The sequence below is a fragment of the Aplosporella prunicola genome (assembly GCF_010093885.1).
Source record: "Aplosporella prunicola CBS 121167 unplaced genomic scaffold K452scaffold_25, whole genome shotgun sequence".
Taxonomy (NCBI): Eukaryota; Fungi; Ascomycota; class Dothideomycetes; order Botryosphaeriales; family Aplosporellaceae; genus Aplosporella; species Aplosporella prunicola.
The window spans coordinates 11,618-28,023 of record NW_022983553.1 but is presented as its reverse complement, the minus strand read 5'-3'; the positions used below and the strand labels follow the sequence as shown (position 1 = coordinate 28,023).

Sequence of the window (16,406 nt, the reverse complement as noted above, 5' to 3'; positions counted from 1 at the left end):
TGGACAAGCTGGAGTGCTGGTGGCGGATACGGCGAAGAAAGAACAAGCTGACTGGACGGTTTTGGACACTGAACTGGTCGTGACGGATACCCTGAGTTTCTGTTTAGCATTTTGGCATTAAGCCTTCCAACTCGACAAGGATCCTTGATAAATGCTAGACAATCCAGGCGATTACCACTCACTGTGTCAAGATGTGCTATGTTGCTAAGGCAGGCTCGGACTGCTGCAGGGTATCGAAGAGTTTTCAGGAGAGGGAGACAACCAGATCGAGACTGCTTCGGGAGAGGACGGTGGAGATGGGAGTGATACTCGAAGCGCGCCTTGCTGCTCTTGCTGCTCCTGTTGCTGGCGTCGGCGCTCCTCTCGCTTGCTCTTGGTTGACTTGTGGTTCTGGCTGCTACGGCTGCGGCGTCTCTTTGGAGGGGGCTGGTCTGCTTCAGCTGCTTCTGCTTCTGCATATAATTTGCGCCGACGGAGAACGTGCAAGGGAGGGCTTTCCCTGGACGACTTACGCTTCTGTAAACGTCTGTCAGTACTCTTCTTCTTGTGCCTAGTCATCCGCCACCAAGCAGAATAGACACCAGGTAAACTCACCTTCTTTCGAGGCTGGTGTTCCTCAAGCTGTTCCCCAGACTCTTCTTTAGGCCCTTCCTTAGGCTCTTCCTCAGGCGCACCCCTCAGCACCTCTCTAATCAACTCCAGCAACTCCGCCTCCCATTCTTTGTCTCTCAGCTGTCTCTCCTCCAATTTTTTGCGTCTCTGTGTCCCCTCCAATTCCTTGCGTCTCTGTATCCCCTCCCTTTTGTTGCGTTTAGGTTTCGCCGGTAACTGCCGATTAAATAGCCACTCCTGTTCACGAAACATAAGGATCCAAGGCGGAATCGGTGGAAGCGCCTGCCCGGCCGCGAGAGCCTTGTCTCGAGCCTCTTCAAACCCTTTAAATCTGGCGCGAAGGCGCCTCAAATGCGAAGAGGTGATTCTGTACACCTACGCCGTCGGTTAGTGCTGTCATGATCGGGCATACCGAGTAGATAAGTCTGGAGGTCTGAAGAACCCTTGGTTGATCCTCCTTACCCTGCTGCTGCTGCGGCTGCGGTGCCGGCGGCTGCTCCTCGTCTATCCACTCCTCTTCTCCTTCCTCTATCTCTCCTTCCTCTATTTCCCCATCCTCTAATTCTCCATCTTCAAACTCTTCTTCCTGCCGTGACGCCAGCGCCGGCGCCGACGACTGCTTTGCCTGCGGCCGAAACAGATCCTCCCAATCCTCCTTGGTCAGCAGATGCGTCGAGCCCTTGGACAAGCGCATAGCTGATATTGCTAATACTGGCGGTGTTGATGCTGTGATGTAGCTGCTATGGTGTTACCTCTATGGTGTTGCTGCTCCCGTGTGGATGCTGTGCTGTTGATGGTGTAATGCCCAAGAGTGCGTGGACTGGCAGGCAGAAAGATATACAGGCAGAGACAGACAGGCAGGCAGGCAGGCGCGCCTTCCCCTTTGCACTTCCCTCGCGCAGAAGGCAAGCGCACCCCAAGCCCACATTTCCATATCCATACAGCAGACAGACAGGTAGAGTACATACCTAGGTAGATAGGCAGGCAAACAATCCATGGGTATCTATCAAACGTACGTAGGTATCAACCAACCACCCAACCCCCCACCCCCACCACCAACAACAACAAACCAAACAAACCATCCAACCCAACCCAACCATCTCATTCCTACCCCCTCCCCCTCCCCCTCCCCCTCCATTTCTCCGCACTCCCCTCCCCAGCAACCTCCTCAATATCCTCAAACCCACCCAACCCCAAGCCCAACCCCCTCCCCCCCCCCCCCCCCTCCCCCTCCCCCTCCATTTCTCCGCACTCCCCTCCCCAGCAACCTCCTCAATATCCTCAAACCCACCCAACCCCAAGCCCAACCCCAGCCCTAATCCACCACCAACACCACCACCACCACCCGCACCCCTAACATCAACACTCCCCCCCAACCTGCCCCTGTCTCTAAACCCCGTCCCAGGACCGACGCTGCCACCAAACCCCCTGCGCGCAAACACGCCGGACGACGAGAACCCCTTACCAGAAGACGCAGCAGGGGTGCGGTACCCGCGCTCCAGCTTGCGCGCAAACGGCGTCACGGCCGGCGTGCCCATGGCCGGTAGGGGCAGCGGCGGCGGCGGCGCAGCCGCGGGCGTAGTACTCCCTGTCGCGGTGGGCAGGACGAACGTGCTCGCGGACGGAGCCGTCACTGTCGCTGTTGCTGTTGTCGGGCGCTCGCCCTCGCCCTCCTTCTCTTGCCCCTGCGTTGCTGCGCTGCCTTGCCCCAGCTGTGCACCGCCCAGCTGCTGTTCCCGCTCCCGGACCGGCAGCCGCACGCTCTGCGCCAAGCGCTGCTGCAGCGGCAGGTTCAGCGCCGCGAGGCGCATCGCGCGGACAGTGCTGCGCTTGCTCGGGGTGCGGAGGTAGGCGGGCTGGGGCGTTGCAGTGGCAGCGGGGTTGAGCAAGGGGGCGTTGTTTAGCGTGCGCGCGAAGAGCGGATTCGGCGCGAGGCTTGCTTGCTCGCGCTCCCGTTCGCGCTCCTGCTCTTGCTCGGCGTCGGGCTCTGTGTCGAGTCTAAGCGGGGAGGAGGCTCGCGACAGCGGTACGGCGGGCTGGGCGTTGATGTTGTTGTTGCCGTTGCGGCCACCCGGGAATAGGCTGAGGTCCAGCCCGAGGTTCCCGAGACCGAGGGCTGACTCATTGAAGGGAGCCCAGCCTTCGTTGCGGGAGGCAGTGGCGTTGTGCTCAGTCTCGTCTCTCTCCTTCTCCAGTGCCGGCTCTCCCTCCGTATTAAAGTCTTCCTCCTGCTCCATGTCCCCCTGCTCCTCATTCGCTCCCTTCACACCATGCGAAACCACCATCCTCGCCTGCCGCGACTGCATCGCCTGATCCGCCCAATGCCTCAACATGCTCTTAACGTGCTTCTCGAAGTTCCTTTCCGCAAACGCGCGCGACGTCGGCTCATGCCGCTGGATATTGAAGAGGCGCCACCTGAACTTGCGCAGACAGCCATTCGCCTCCGCGAGGACGTGCTCCTCGAACAGCGTCTCGGCGCGCGCAGCGTTCTGCTTTCTCTTCCTCAGCTGGCTGCGCAGCGCGCCCATCGCGCTCGCTAGCAGCTTTCTCCGCTGCAGCTCCTCCGCCTGCTGCGCCATGTCCAGCACCGCCAACGTTTCTTCGTGCCAGTGCTGCATTAGCTGCGTCGCCGCATGCAAGACCGCGTCTTCGCGCTTCTCGTGCGCTTGCCGCTCCATCATCTCCACGTTTGCTGCCTTGTTGCGCCAGGTCTCAAAGGCGTTGCGGGCAAGCGAGAGCTTCGTACGCCGGCGGATCGTGGCGTAGGCGTCGCGCTTGCGCCGGCGTTGGGAGAGCTGCGTGCTCTCGCGCCATTTGACCAGCGCATGCTTCGTCAGCGTGTAGAACTGGGCGTCTGAGCCCCATTGCTCCAGCTGCTGGACTTGGTCATGCTGAGCGAGCAGCGCCTGCCAAGTCCGGCGAACGATCCGAGGCTCGTAAATGCTAAGAGCTTGGCCTTCGAGCACTTTCTGCTTCTCCAGTGCGCCCTTCAAGCAAGCGAATGCGCGTGACTTCAGGCGTCTCTGCTGGGATGCAGCGAAGATCTGTTCCCTCCGAGCCAGCTGGTCTCCTTTGGAGCGGACTTGCTCTGCCCAAGCGAGCAAAACGTTCTGCTTCGTTCTGGCATTATGAAGCCTAGAAAGGAGCGCCGCCCTCGAAGCCAGAGACCATTTGTACAAGGCCTCTACAAGCACACGCTCGTCTATCCGAGCTGCCAGAGCGCGACAACGGAGATTATCATTCCAGGCCGTAAAAGCGTTGCGGAGAATGCGTTCACGGTCAATCTCCGTCGCTCGGCGAGACTGTTGAGCGCGTACACGCCATTTTGAAAGCGCCTGCTTAGCCAGCCGGTTCCGCATAGCCTGCGATGTTTGTCTTTCCAGTGGTCTCAGGCGTGCTTGAAGCCTCAGGTTCTCCAAGCCACTCCGCAGCAGGTGTCGTTTATGAGAGTCGTCCGCAATCGTCTCGTTTGATTGAATCAAGAGCATTTTGCCCGAAAATCCCCGAAAGCTCTTCCTCTTCAATTCATGTTCACGTCTCTCTTCCACCCTCGCTTCCCTCTCCCTCAGCTGTGACAGCTGGTTAAGTAAACTGGCGAGGGCGTTTCTCTTCAACTTCGTATCATGATATTTGGCGGCTCGCCGCTCTGAGAACTCCCAGTAGCAGCTCTGGTAAGCCTGTTGAACGATGGTTTCAGAGCGGAAGGCCAGCGCAAGGTCACTGTCCTCTTGGATCTCGGCGTTCCTGCGCCGCCAGATATTAAAGAACTTGCCGAGCTGCTGTCGGCGTACCTTCAGCTCCTCAACCGCAGTTATCTCATGCCAGGCATTGAAATACTTGTAGCGAAGGATATGCCTCCGGGCGACGGAGGTGCGCTCGACTTCGTCGGCAGCACTGTTGGCCCAGTGCGTGAACGCCTTTGTGAGCAGGAAGAGATCTCTTGCTTTGTCCGCTCGCCGCTCAAGCTGCTGGAAGAAGCGTTCCGTCTCTTTCTGTTGCTGTCGCTCTTTTAACGTGACATTCAGCATCTCAAGCGCAGCATCGAGCAGCTTCCTCCTGTTCATTGCGTCCGCCGCCTCTTCCATCTGTGCATGAAGCTGTCGTTGACCCAATGCTTGATCGTGCCATTTGCGCAATACTTGCCGCGCCTTAGATATTGTCCTTGCGTATAAAAATGTCTCCGCATCAGCAAGCATGTCCGCGGGCGACGGGCGATACAGCATCTCCGGAGGGACATAGTGCGCAGCAGGCTCCGGCCCCGGGCCGGGAATGGAAGAGCGACGCGATCTCGTGCTGTCGAATCCATCTAGGTCTTCAAACGAGGGTTCGCGTTCTGGCCTATTGGCGTCTCTGCTGAGTGTCCTGGTGATCCGGATGCTTCCGTGACTAGACACGGATCTGGGTCGTCCCCTGCCTCCATGTTCCAAATTCCCCGCCGGGTTCCGCGAGTCCATTCTTCCCCGCGGGAATCCAGAATGCATAGCCGGCCGCGCACCCTGCGAGCTGCGCCGCCTCAGGCGCTCATAACCAGGATGCGAAGACTGGCTGGAAGACCTCCTCGGCCTGGATCCAATCCCAGAAGGCAGGCGCCGCAACGATTCATCATCTCCATCCTCGTCCCTCCCCCTCAACCCGGCCGTATTTTCGTACATCGTGTCATCAAACGAGGCGCGCCGGGCGGGTCTCGGCCGCAACTGCTGCGGCTCGTTGCGCGCCCAATCCTCCCCATCACCATCGAGCTCCAAGTCGTCAAAGTGGCGCGTGACCTCCTCAACGCCCTCGCCGTTATCGTCAACCTCGATCTGGATACCCATTTCCGCGAGCAGCTGCTCAAAGCGAGCGTACATGCTGGTGGAAGCGCCGGCGCCCTCGCGCGCGCGCATGCGCAGCAGGAAGCGGAAGTAGATACGGTCATGGTTGGCGTTGATACCGCGGTCAGCGAGGACGCGATCGTAGGCTGTGAACAGGGCACGGTAGGACGGGCCGGGGAGCGTCGCCGCGGTGGTGACGATTGTGTAGAGAACCTCGACATCTGCGACGTGTCAGCGCTCGGTACATGGCGTAGGGGCTAGCGGTCGCGATTGAGCGGTGGCTTACCCTGATTGGTGAGGGGAGGAAGCTCATCCGTAGTATTGGAAGGGGGCATTCGAAGGTCGTAGTTCTGCTAGACACGCGCTTTTGCAATGGCGGCATACGAGCGAAAAAGCGCGAAACTAGCAATTGCGCGGACGATTTTATGCGAGAGCGTGAGCGTGTAGCTGTATGGCAAGACCTCGCGCCAACGGTAAAGAAACAGTCATTACTATAAAAACCAAGAAGAAGAGAAGAATCGGGGGAGTAAATGCGTCGTCGACGAGGTAGGTTGCGTTGTTGTTATCAGAGCTGCGCCGAGCTGCGTGCCGTCACAACAAAGAGACGCGACGGCACAACGGCGATATGGTGTTGCGTTGCGCGGGGCCCGCACGGACCCCTCTTCACGTGCCTCAGGCCTCGACGACGATGACGAGTCGAACCAACCAGCGGCATCCCGAGTCTGGTTGCAACATTAGAGCTGATCAGCAAATGCAGACCCTTAGCAAGGCGTTCATGGGTATATGCAGCTAGGATTTGCGTAGCCTTTTGCATATCTTTACCAGCACATACATACACCGAGCGAGCAGCAGTTAACGCTAACCAGCCGAACCGTTGCAACCAGTCCGGACTGTACAAATACTCCTACATCAAATACCCATCCTCCCACTCCATCACCCCTTCCCACACCCCCACACACAACATGTCCGCACCCGCACGCACGCGCCCCATCCAGAAGCTCGCCGCCGCCAGCGCCAAGTGCTCCGCCGAGGTACCTTTTCCCGCCTCCCATGCGCCACCAAAGAAGCACCCCCACTAACCAGCGCCCAGAGCGCTGTGTACGGCAAATGCATCCTTGCCGACTACAACAACGTGCACAAAGACATGTGTCTGCAGGAGTTTCTGCGGCTCAAGGACTGTTATCTGGTGCGTTTCGTGTTTTCCTTGACTGATTTTTTATTGCTGCCGTGCTGACGAGATTTGGCCTAGGCGGCTGTTAAAAAGGTGTAAGACGGGGAGGGCTAGTGTTTCGTTCGTTCTGCATGGGCATGCTGATGTAAAATTAAAACTTGATAAAGCAACGAGACCATCATTTACTCGGTGGCAACAAAGCATAACCATAAAATACCTTCATTCCATTCATTTTCCTCATCTACTACCGTAGCTCTGAGCCATGCTCTAGAGCAATCTAAATTTTCCCCATCACTCTACAACTTGACCAACCGCAGCATGAACGTCGCCTTCTGAATCTCCTGCTCCTCCTCCATAATAACCACATCGACCATGCCGTCCGGAATGGCACCCTTGTCCTCCGTGACGACGTGCTTGTCGACCGGCCGCCTCAGCGCCTTCTTGATCATCTCCTGGTGGCTGTCAAACACACCCTCGAGACCCACACTGTCCGGGTCACCCAACACACGGTACTCCATTCCGACGTCGTCGGTGGGCACCAGGCCGGCCTTCTTGCGCAGACGCTGCACGCGGTTGATGATCTCGCGCGCCAGACCCTCCTGCGCCAGCTCCGGGTATGCCTCGCAGTCGAGGATGATGAGGACCTCGTTGTCCGTGTTGAACTCCTGCGTCTTCTTGACCTCGGACTCCTTGAGCCCGCGCTTGACGATCAGGTCCTCGGGACCCAGCTCGATACCGTCGACAGTGATCGCGCCGTTTTTGAGGTAGCCCTTGACGTCATCGCTGCTGAGGCTGGGCAGGGCCTTCTTAACCTTAACAGCGTCCTTCTTCAGCTTCTTGCCCAGGACGGCCCAGTCGGCGCTGACCGAGTACTGGACGTTGTACTTGTCCTCGTCGGAGGAGAGGACAAGGTCGCGCACGTTCATCTCCTCGCAGACGTAGCCCTCAAGCGACTTCACGTCGTCGAGGTACTGCTGGTCGGAGTGGATGATGATGAGCGTCTTGAGGGGCGTCTTGAGACCAACGTTTTGACGCTCACGCGAGACACGGCCGAGGTCGATGACGGCCTGCATACGGCCGACACGGCGCTCAACGGCCTCATCGAAGAGTTCCTCACGGACCTCAGGGAACGGCTGGAAGTGAACACTGCGAGAGTCCTCACCGTGCAGGTTCTCGGGAATATGAGGAAGAAGACGCTGGTAGATGTTGTCGGTGATGAAGGGAGTGAAGGGAGCGAGGCCACGGGTAAGGGTATAGAGGACCTCGAAGAGAGTGTTGAGAGCGTGCTGGGTGTCGTCAATGCCGTACTCGCCCTTCAGGCGACGACGGTTGAGCTTGATGTACCAGTTCGTGGTGTTCTCGATGAGACCAAGTAACCTGGGCACGACAGTGTACAGCCTGTAGGCAGCCATCTCCTCGTTAACGTACTTGAGAAGACTCTGGCAAGAAGCCAGGATCCAGCGATCCATAACGTTGGTGTTGGTCTTCTCGGCGCTGGGGTCGAAAACGTAGTCGACATCAGCAACCTTCTTCAGAAGCGTGACTTGCTGCTCGAAGAACTTGTAGCTGTTCCAGAGCGGCAGCAGGACCTTGGAGACAATCTCCTTGACACCAGCTTCCTTGAACCTCAGAGGCTCGGCACGGACGACGGGCGAGTTGATGAGGTAAAGACGGAGAGCGTCCGAACCGTATTCGTCCATGACCTTCTGGGGGTCGGGGTAGTTCTTCAGACGCTTGGACATCTTCTTGCCATCCTCAGCCAGGACGATACCGTTGACGATACAGTTCTGGAAAGGCAGCTTGCCGAAAAGGTGAACACCGAGAACAGTCATGGTGTAGAACCAACCGCGAGTCTGGTCAAGACCCTCGGCAATAAAGTCTCCAGGGAAAGACTGGTGGAATTGGTCCTTGTTCTCGAAGGGGTAGTGCTGGGAAGCATAAGGCATGCTACCAGACTCGAACCAACAGTCAAAGACCTCCTCAATTCTCCTCAAGACACCTTTGCCCTGCTTGCTAGGAATGGTGATGTGGTCAATCTTGTGACGGTGCAGGTCAAGGATTTCGCCCTCGTAACCGCTCAGCTCCTTGAGTTCTTGGGCACTGCCAATACAGACAACCTCCTTGAAGTCGTCGCTGACCCAGAGGGGAATGGGAGTACCCCAGTACCTGTTCCTGGAGACAGCCCAGTCGCGCGCATTCGAAATCCAGCTCGCAAAACGTTTCTCCTTGACGAAAGAAGGAACCCAGTGCGACTTCTCGATACCAGCCAACATATCGGGAATGATGTCGGGAATCTTGACGAACCACGAAGGCACCGCCCGGTAGATAAGAGGGGTATCCGAACGCCAGCAGAAGGGGTAACTGTGAGTAATCTGGCTGTCGACGACCACGCGGCCAGTGGCTTTCAAGTGCTTAAGGATGGCCTTGTCGGCGGCCTTGACATGCATGCCGACGAAGTCGGTGACCTCGGCGGTGAAGCATCCCTTCTCGTCCACAGGGTTGGGAGGCAGGCGCTTCTCGTTGATGATGCCAGCGGCCCACGCGACGTTGTAATCGTCCTCACCAAAGGCAGGCGACTGGTGAACGATACCAGTACCACTGTCCGCAGTAACGTAGGTAGCATTCAAAAGCTTGAAAGCGACGTCCTTGAACTCCTCCTTGAAGTAATCAAACGGAGGCTCGTACTTCCATCCCAGCATTTCCGAGCCCTTGTACTTGGTCACGACCTTGTACTTCGCCTTCTTGGGGTCCTTGTAGAGCGTCTTGAGCAGGCTCTCGAGAAGGATGTAGTTCTTGCCGGACGCCTCATCGAGGATCTTGACGTACACGAAATCGGGGTGCGCGGAGAGACCGGTGTGCGACGGAAGGGTCCAGGGCGTAGTCGTCCAAGCGAGGAAGTAGGTGTTGGGGTCCTCCACCAGCGGGAAGGAAATGACAACGGCGGGGTCCTGGACGTCCTTGTAGTTTTGCTGTGCCTCGAAGTTGCTCAGAGGCGTGTTGAGCGCGGTAGAGTAAGGCATGACCTTGAAACCGCGGTAGACGGCGTCCTTTTCGAACAATTGCTTGAAAACCCACCACTCGGACTCCATGAACTTGGGGTCCATAGTCTGCGCGCAGAACGTCAGAAATCGCGCGCAATTGGCACGCATGGAATAAACCCACCTTGTAGTCATTGTCGAAGTCAATCCACCTTCCCAGCCTGTCAATGGTCTGCCTCCACTCGGAAGCAAATCTCATGACAATAGCCCTGCACTCTTCGTTGTATTTTTCCAGGCCCATCTGCATGACAGCATCCTTGCCACTAATACCCAGCTTCTTGTCAATCTCGTGCTCGATGGGCACGCCGTGGGTGTCCCAACCGAAGCGCCTCTCGACATAGCGGCCCTTCATAGACCAGTACCGGGGCACAATATCCTTGATGGTGGAGGCGAGCAAGTGGCCGTAGTGCGGAAGGCCGGTCGCAAAGGGCGGGCCATCGTAGAAGGTGTAGGGCTTTTTGCCCTTGGACAGTTCGATCTGGCGCTGGAAGGCGTTGATCTCTCTCCAGAGGGCGAGGATGCGCTCCTCTTCTTGCGGGAAGGAGATCGACATCTCTGCGAATTCTGGTGTCGAGCCGGCGGGCTCTTTGGTCTACCGTGGAAGGCGGGGTGGTGTTGTTGATTTGGTGGGGTGGTGGTTCAAATTTCGGCCGCCGCAGCAGCGCGCTCGGGCGGTGAGTCATTCCGTCAGCGACCACGGCGAGGTCAGCCCGCATCATCCCGTCGATCGACAACACCAACAACATCTTTCCAAACTGCGCATTTTAAAAGTCCATACAGAGTCGAATGAGCAGACCAGGACCTGAGCGGGTGACGGTGACCTATCAAAACGCGGTTTATAAGCTCCGACCGGCTTGTGTACACAGCTTACTTCTCATATCTATCAGTCGACGTTTGTCGTCTACTATAGGTTTGAATATGTCCATTGTCTGTTATAAAATTTCTCTAATTATAACATTCAATGTATGCAGAAGGCCTCGCAAACCCAAGCTGACTGATGGCCGGAATTTGCTGATAAGCCCAGACGTTGTAAACAGTCCTGACTGTATCAAGGTAGCTTTTTAAGATGTCCCGGCTAATCAAACGTCCCAATATAAGACCTGCCCGGCTCACAACCAGACGATGGCATCGCCCTTCGTTAGTACAAACACCGACTCTCGGAGCGAAATCACAACCGCTTCAAATGGAAGGGGCAAGGATAAAGCGCGAGCATTCTGATCTGTCCGACGACAGTAGTAACGCCAATGACCGGCCGCCTAAGAAACTAAAGGTTTTAGAAAAAAGCAACAATCAGTTGCGTGAACAGTACATCCAGAAAACAGCCAAAGAGCGCGTCAACCAAAGAATTGAGCTCATCGAGACAAAAATTCAGCAGAACCACCTAACCCTCGAAGAGACCATCGCGGCTAAGGAGAAAGAGCCGGATAAAGCCAAATGGTATGACGAGAAAATTGCCGAAATACAGAAAGATACACACGAAAATCTAGGCAACAGTATCCGTTTACGGCGCAATGAAGAATACTTCATTGGCGCTCTCACCGTCTTCATCAGAGAGAGCCGTAGTGGCGTACAAAGCCTCACCACGGAAGCATATCTCGACGAACTCTGTAAGCACGACGAAATACTACCAGCGAACTGCGCAAAGCACAATCCGAACAGGGCACTACGCGAAGAACATCGCAAAGTCTGGGAGGAAGAGTGTAAAAAATTCTACGCCGTGGAAGACCCTAATACCGAGAGTGACGCCATCTGGTGCTGCATATCGCATGCCTGGTTTCCACCGCAACGCATGAAGACGATGGACATAATCCCGCACGCCCTAGGGGAGAACAATATTGCATATAGTTTAGGGGAACACGAAGCGCGTCACGGCCACTTATTCGACGTTCGAAACGGCTTAATTATGAACAGAGAGCTTGCAGAGGCTATCCACAAGAGCCAGATAATCATCGTACCAGCAGAAGCCACCAACAACACCGGGCGAATAGAACTCCAAGTCGAAGTCATCGACAAGACAATCTTACAAGAAACCTCTCCAACCCACGACGCAATTCCCTGGGCCGAGCTTCAGGGACGAAAGCTCCAGTTCCGAAACGAAAACCAGCCCGGATTCCAGTACCTCTACTACACGATGCTGATGCGGTTATTCCTGCGCAAGCGTCTCGAGGCCAAAACCTGGCGGCCAGACGCAGTCCGCTTCGCGGACGGCAGCCTGTGGGGCGCGCCGGGAGAGTATTGGCTCCGCGGCATAATCATGGTCGCCATGGCCCGGAGAATCGGCTTCATCGCCGACCTAGAAGCGTTTCTGGGCATGGAACTGGCCCGGACTAAACTACGTCCTCCTTACTAGAAGAGAGGTTGCTCGCTCGTGGCTTTGGGCGTTGAGACCGGGGTCGGAAGAGAGGATTCTGAGAAGTGAGGTTGCGTGACCTGTTGGGGGCGTTTTGGTATTCCTTAGAACCAGTGAATAGAGATTGCGGTATCGGTTATTAAAATTCATTATGCTTGCTTGACATTCCCTCTACCCCTTTCTATACACATATCCAGCACCTCCGCAACTCAGAAACGCATACACTATGCAACGGCAGCGTCCGACGCGTGCGTGTCTTTCCGTACAAGGGCTTGAAGTGTATCCCCTCTCCTTAGGATATACCAAAGGCGTAGGTAGGTAATTTGAAATATCTGCTCTGCAGAACCTTCTCGTTTAAAAACATCGATAGGCAACAACGTCTATCCACAAAACCGATGTAGAGCTCTACTGCACCGAGCAATTAGGATTTAATCGAGCTCGTCATGGCGGAATACGCAGTGCGTTATAGTCACCAAAGCCACGGACACCAAAAAGTTACGTCAAATGCCAGCAAACTTCGGTACATACCAGTCTCTCAGCCTCAATAGCCACCAATCTATTTACAATCGCTAACATCAAAATAATACACAGCAAATGGAGTATATCGCTTTTACTACTCCTCATCCCCATCCCCATCTTCGTCTTCGTCCTCATCCTCGTCCTCATCCTCCGCATCCGAGACCTCCTCGCCCAGCTCCTTAAGACGCGCCTATCGCAAGTCAGTCCAGCCCATCTGCCGCGTGCACAACAAGAGGAAGAACATACCTTATCCTTTGCGCGTTTCTCCTCCAGATCCGACAGCACCATGAGCATATCGTCGAGCTCAGCCTGGGCCGAAGCGCGTGCCTCCTCCTTCTCCCCGACATCATCCCTTGCCTTCTTCGCCTCATCCACCGCCTTCTTCAGCGCCTCCTGCGCCTTCTTCGCCTGCTCCTCAGCCTTCTTGAGCGCCTCATCCGACGCCTTCGCCGACTTGCTCTCGGTCTGCTTGAGTTTCTCTTCTGCAGCCTTGGTCGCGGCTTCGTGCTTCCTGGCCGCGTCCTCGAGCTTCTTGGCCTGCTCTTCTTGCTTCTGCAGCTTGGCCTTGAGCTCCTTGACTTCGGCGTTGAGCTCCTTGACCTCGGCCTTGAGCTTGTCCGCTGCCTTGCCCGAAGCTTTCTCCGCTTGCTCCGCCTTGCGACTCAGCTCTTCTGCCTGCGACGTCTTGCGGCTGACGTCCGCCTCCAGGCTGGCTATCGTGCCCTGTGCGCTGCTGAAGTCGGCCTTGGTTTGGCTGAACGCGAGCTCCACTTCCTTGACCTTCTTCTTGGTCGCGTCCAACTCTGCTTCTGCCTTCTTGGCCCGTTCCTCAAGGGAAGCAACAGCCGCTTGAGCCGCTGCAAGATCCGTCTTCGCCTTGTCGAAGCTCGATTGCAGCTCCTTGAGTTGCTTACTCGCGGCATCCAAGCTCGCCTCGGCCTTTTTGCTCCTCTCTTCGAACAAGCCCCTCTCTTGCTGCAGTTGCTTGATTTCGCGATCGTGCTGCTCCTTGATCCTGGCCGCCTGGCCGGCAGCTTCTCTCTGCACCTGCTGCAGCTGAGCCTTCAACTGGCCAGTTTCGCGGTCGTGCTGGTCTTTGTTCCGAGCGGCTTGGGCGGACGCTTCCCTCTGCGTTTGTTGTAGCTGAACATTCAAGCTCGCAAGTTGCTGCCGCTGCTGTTCCTCCAGCTTCTGCCATGCGGCTTTGTGTTCTGCTTCCAACTTGGAAATATCGGCGTTGTGGTTGCGTTGCAATGTCTCGTTGACATTCTTGATCCGGTTGACCTCCGCTACCGATGTTTCCTGATCCTTGCGGTGGTTGGCCTGCTCTTCGTTCAACCGCCTTTCCATGACGAGCATTTGAGACTCAGCATTTTGCAATGCTTGGTTCTTCTCCTCCAACTGACCACGGATCTCATCGAGGACATCCCTGTCAACGCCCTGAGGGTTTTGCTGGATCTCGATGCCAGGATCCCTGTCGATGGCCCGTGATAACCGGCTGAAGTTGTCTTTCAAAAAGTCCACAAATGTGGAGTCGAAGAACACGTCCGGTAGAGCACCTCCAAAGGCTGCCGCGCCGCCTTGAGGCATGACTTCGAACTCACGGACAAAAGGATGCGTGCGGAGTTGGGTGATCGCATCTAGATACTTCTCCCGGCCCAAGCGGTTGAGAAGGACAGGCTGCAATTCGCGACGAGGGATGGGGGAGTCTTTCGTTGAGAACTCGTAGATGATACCAAGCAAGACCGCGCACAACCCGCGCACCACCGGCTGATCGGTCGTTGTCCGACCAGCCGCAGTTACAAGGCTTTGGATGCTGCTTCCTTCGCCAAGGAAGTCGTTGACAGCATCAGGATCCTCGAAGAGATAGCCGCACAGAAGCATGAGATAGCCAATAGTGACGCGTTCGTCCTCGCCGTTGTTGAGACCGCTGATGAGGTTACTGCTCATGGCTTGTATGCATGTAACCACTTCTTCTCCGCTCTCGGCATCTCCCTCAACAACGCTCATGAGCAAACTCTTAGCATCTGGTTCTTCGAATATCAAATGGAAAGCAATGACTGCTGCGAACCAGAGGCGGTAGGAGTCCACCGTCTGGAAACTTTGCGGACCGTTTATCAAAGTGGTCAGGACATTCCATGCATCATCTTCGCCGGCGGTATGAACATTAATGGCATGGTTTAGGAAGTGCCGCCCTGTTCCAGGATGCTTGTAGAAGTAAGCTTTCAAAAGCTCGCAGCCGGCGAACCGCGCATCAAACATCAGGACAGATGGCGAGCCGAGAATAAGCTGGAGCAAAGCGTCGATGACATGCACATGGCTTGGGCCAACAGGTCCCTCGCCGTTGATTTGCTCCGCCACAAACGGAACTTGAGACGACGCTAGAATTTCTTGTAGCCTGTGGTTTCCTCTTATGATGTCGGCGACCGTGTACAGGGCCTAAAAGGTCAGTTGGTGCAAGAAGAGTTGCAAACAAGATCTTACCTGTCCGCGAATGGGCATGGACGCAGTGTTCTCGAAAGACAACTCGAGGACTTGTTGCAACATTCCCGTCTTTTGGAAAGAGTCCTGGTTCGCCATTGTCCCTACACTGCCTTTTACGACGAACATCCTGATAACAGCCAACAGCCCAAACAAGTTCTTTTCCTTGTGCGGGCTTTCCCATTCCTCTTCTTCGTCCGGCCGAGTGGGCATTGGAACATGCGTACCGTTTTGCAAAAGTTTCGCGAGCTTGGGCACGCAGCCCGATTCCCTGAATGCGAGCTGGTTCGAGGCGTTGTACTGGATGAGGTTTGCCAGGAGGGTTAAGCAATCCTGGACGATGATGCCACCTTGTTTGATAGAACCGTCGCCCTCAATCAGCTGGAATATTCGGCCAAAGGCATCCTGAAACGCGACGATCTTCTGGATCTCGGTCGAGGACTGGGTAAGGTCGATAAGGAGGTCCAGGGCAACTATTAACAGGCACAATTAGTCTATATCCTTGAGCACCGCATGCGCAAATCCGTACCATCTCTGACAGCATCCCTAGGGTCGTCCAAAGTTCCGACAAGCCTAGGTATGCCGAGAGGAGCCGAGAGGATGCACTCTTGCGTTCTCTCCGGTCGTAGTCCAGAAATAGCCTTGAGCAGCTTGAGAGAATAGCGCCTCGAGTAAAAGTCGTTGGTCTCGAGCATGTCCAGGAGAGTGGTTATGTTATCTTGCCGCTAACATAAGCTCAGTACATAGCTGGACGGCCTAGGACAACGAGCTTACTTGAGTGAACTCATCCGCCAACCACAAGGATATGTCTTCAGAAGCTTCCGGCTGTAGCACGCACGGTCAAAACTCGGTCCAGCGCCGCGCAAACCGGTATGATTGCTACATACACTATTCTCGTCCGGGCTGAACAGCATAAGCAACGTCTCCAAGACCACCTTGATCGTGTCCAAATCCTCAGCATCGCGCGTCAGGGCCTTGATGAGGTCGCGAAGGGAGCCCGAGGCAACCGAGGCGGGGTATTCTTTCGCGAAGCTGCGCAGGCCGAGGATGGCGGCGCGCCGGTCCTCGAGGAGGGTTGCGCTGGCGAGACGGCTGCATAGCGTGTTGATGGTGTCGGTGGCCGTCTGCTTGGCCGGGGCCTGCGCTTCGAGCATGCGCAACATGTTGTGTGGGGATTCGGCGACGCCCTCAAAGCCTCATGGTACGGGTTCGGGAGCGCGGGAGACGGCGGCGGCTTGCTTGCGGTCGCAAGTGGTCGAGGGGTTGGGGAGGGAGAGAGCGAGCGAGCGGGAAAGCTGTCCCCAATCGCCAAACGGGAGCTGTGAAGCCAGAGGTCGGCCCGCCAGCCCGCTCCGATTGCCGACGACGCCCCGACGTGGACTGGACAATAAAAACCTACAACCCACAGAAAAGAAAAACCAATC

At 56.1% G+C, this 16,406-nt stretch overlaps 5 protein-coding genes across 5 annotated transcripts; 2 read left to right on the top strand and 3 right to left on the bottom strand.

The window, feature by feature from the left end:
* Positions 1-204: 204 nt before the first annotated feature.
* On the bottom strand, positions 205-5,960 carry K452DRAFT_321350 (uncharacterized protein; the record flags this gene model as incomplete). Its single annotated transcript, XM_033544388.1, has 5 exons — positions 5,710-5,960; positions 2,078-5,644; positions 1,025-1,317; positions 595-987; positions 205-516 (listed from the first exon to the last, which is right to left on the bottom strand). Exons 1-5 carry the CDS (start codon positions 5,756-5,758, stop codon positions 205-207), a joined length of 4,614 nt encoding a protein of 1,537 aa, XP_033393680.1. The 5' UTR covers positions 5,759-5,960.
* Positions 5,961-6,385: 425 nt separating this feature from the next.
* On the top strand, positions 6,386-6,693 carry K452DRAFT_301354 (uncharacterized protein; the record flags this gene model as incomplete). Its single annotated transcript, XM_033542433.1, has 3 exons — positions 6,386-6,454; positions 6,514-6,609; positions 6,673-6,693. 3 exons carry the CDS (start codon positions 6,386-6,388, stop codon positions 6,691-6,693), a joined length of 186 nt encoding a protein of 61 aa, XP_033393679.1.
* A 187-nt stretch (positions 6,694-6,880) lies between these two features.
* K452DRAFT_277585 (uncharacterized protein) lies at positions 6,881-10,239 on the bottom strand. The gene is made up of 2 exons (XM_033539329.1): positions 9,757-10,239; positions 6,881-9,701 (listed from the first exon to the last, which is right to left on the bottom strand). Exons 1-2 carry the CDS (start codon positions 10,183-10,185, stop codon positions 6,891-6,893), a joined length of 3,240 nt encoding a protein of 1,079 aa, XP_033393678.1. The 5' UTR covers positions 10,186-10,239; the 3' UTR covers positions 6,881-6,890.
* A 576-nt stretch (positions 10,240-10,815) lies between these two features.
* Positions 10,816-12,113, top strand: K452DRAFT_321347 (uncharacterized protein; the record flags this gene model as incomplete). Its single annotated transcript, XM_033544387.1, has 1 exon — positions 10,816-12,113. The coding sequence occupies one exon, from the start codon at positions 10,816-10,818 to the stop codon at positions 11,980-11,982; it is 1,167 nt and encodes a 388-aa protein (XP_033393677.1). The 3' UTR covers positions 11,983-12,113.
* Positions 12,114-12,487: 374 nt separating this feature from the next.
* On the bottom strand, positions 12,488-16,331 carry K452DRAFT_291002 (uncharacterized protein). Its single transcript, XM_033541096.1, has 6 exons — positions 15,870-16,331; positions 15,757-15,807; positions 15,512-15,707; positions 14,986-15,455; positions 12,748-14,940; positions 12,488-12,691 (listed from the first exon to the last, which is right to left on the bottom strand). Exons 1-6 carry the CDS (start codon positions 16,143-16,145, stop codon positions 12,596-12,598), a joined length of 3,282 nt encoding a protein of 1,093 aa, XP_033393676.1. The 5' UTR covers positions 16,146-16,331; the 3' UTR covers positions 12,488-12,595.
* Positions 16,332-16,406: the final 75 nt, after the last annotated feature.

What these genes read in the sequence shown, in the direction of transcription:
- K452DRAFT_277585 (XM_033539329.1), bottom strand. Translation starts at nt 10,185, where the DNA reads ATGTCGATCTCCTTCCCGCAAGAAGAGGAGCGCATCCTCGCCCTCTGG. An exon ending in ACTTCGACAATGACTACAAG is followed by an intron (nt 9,702 to 9,756) that starts GTGGGTTTATTC and finishes TTCTGCGCGCAG; the next exon opens with ACTATGGACCCCAAGTTCAT.
- K452DRAFT_291002 (XM_033541096.1), bottom strand. Translation starts at nt 16,145, where the DNA reads ATGTTGCGCATGCTCGAAGCGCAGGCCCCGGCCAAGCAGACGGCCACC. An exon ending in TAGGGATGCTGTCAGAGATG is followed by an intron (nt 15,456 to 15,511) that starts GTACGGATTTGC and finishes GCCTGTTAATAG; the next exon opens with TTGCCCTGGACCTCCTTATC. An exon ending in AGAAACGCGCAAAGGATAAG is followed by an intron (nt 12,692 to 12,747) that starts GTATGTTCTTCC and finishes GACTTGCGATAG; the next exon opens with GCGCGTCTTAAGGAGCTGGG.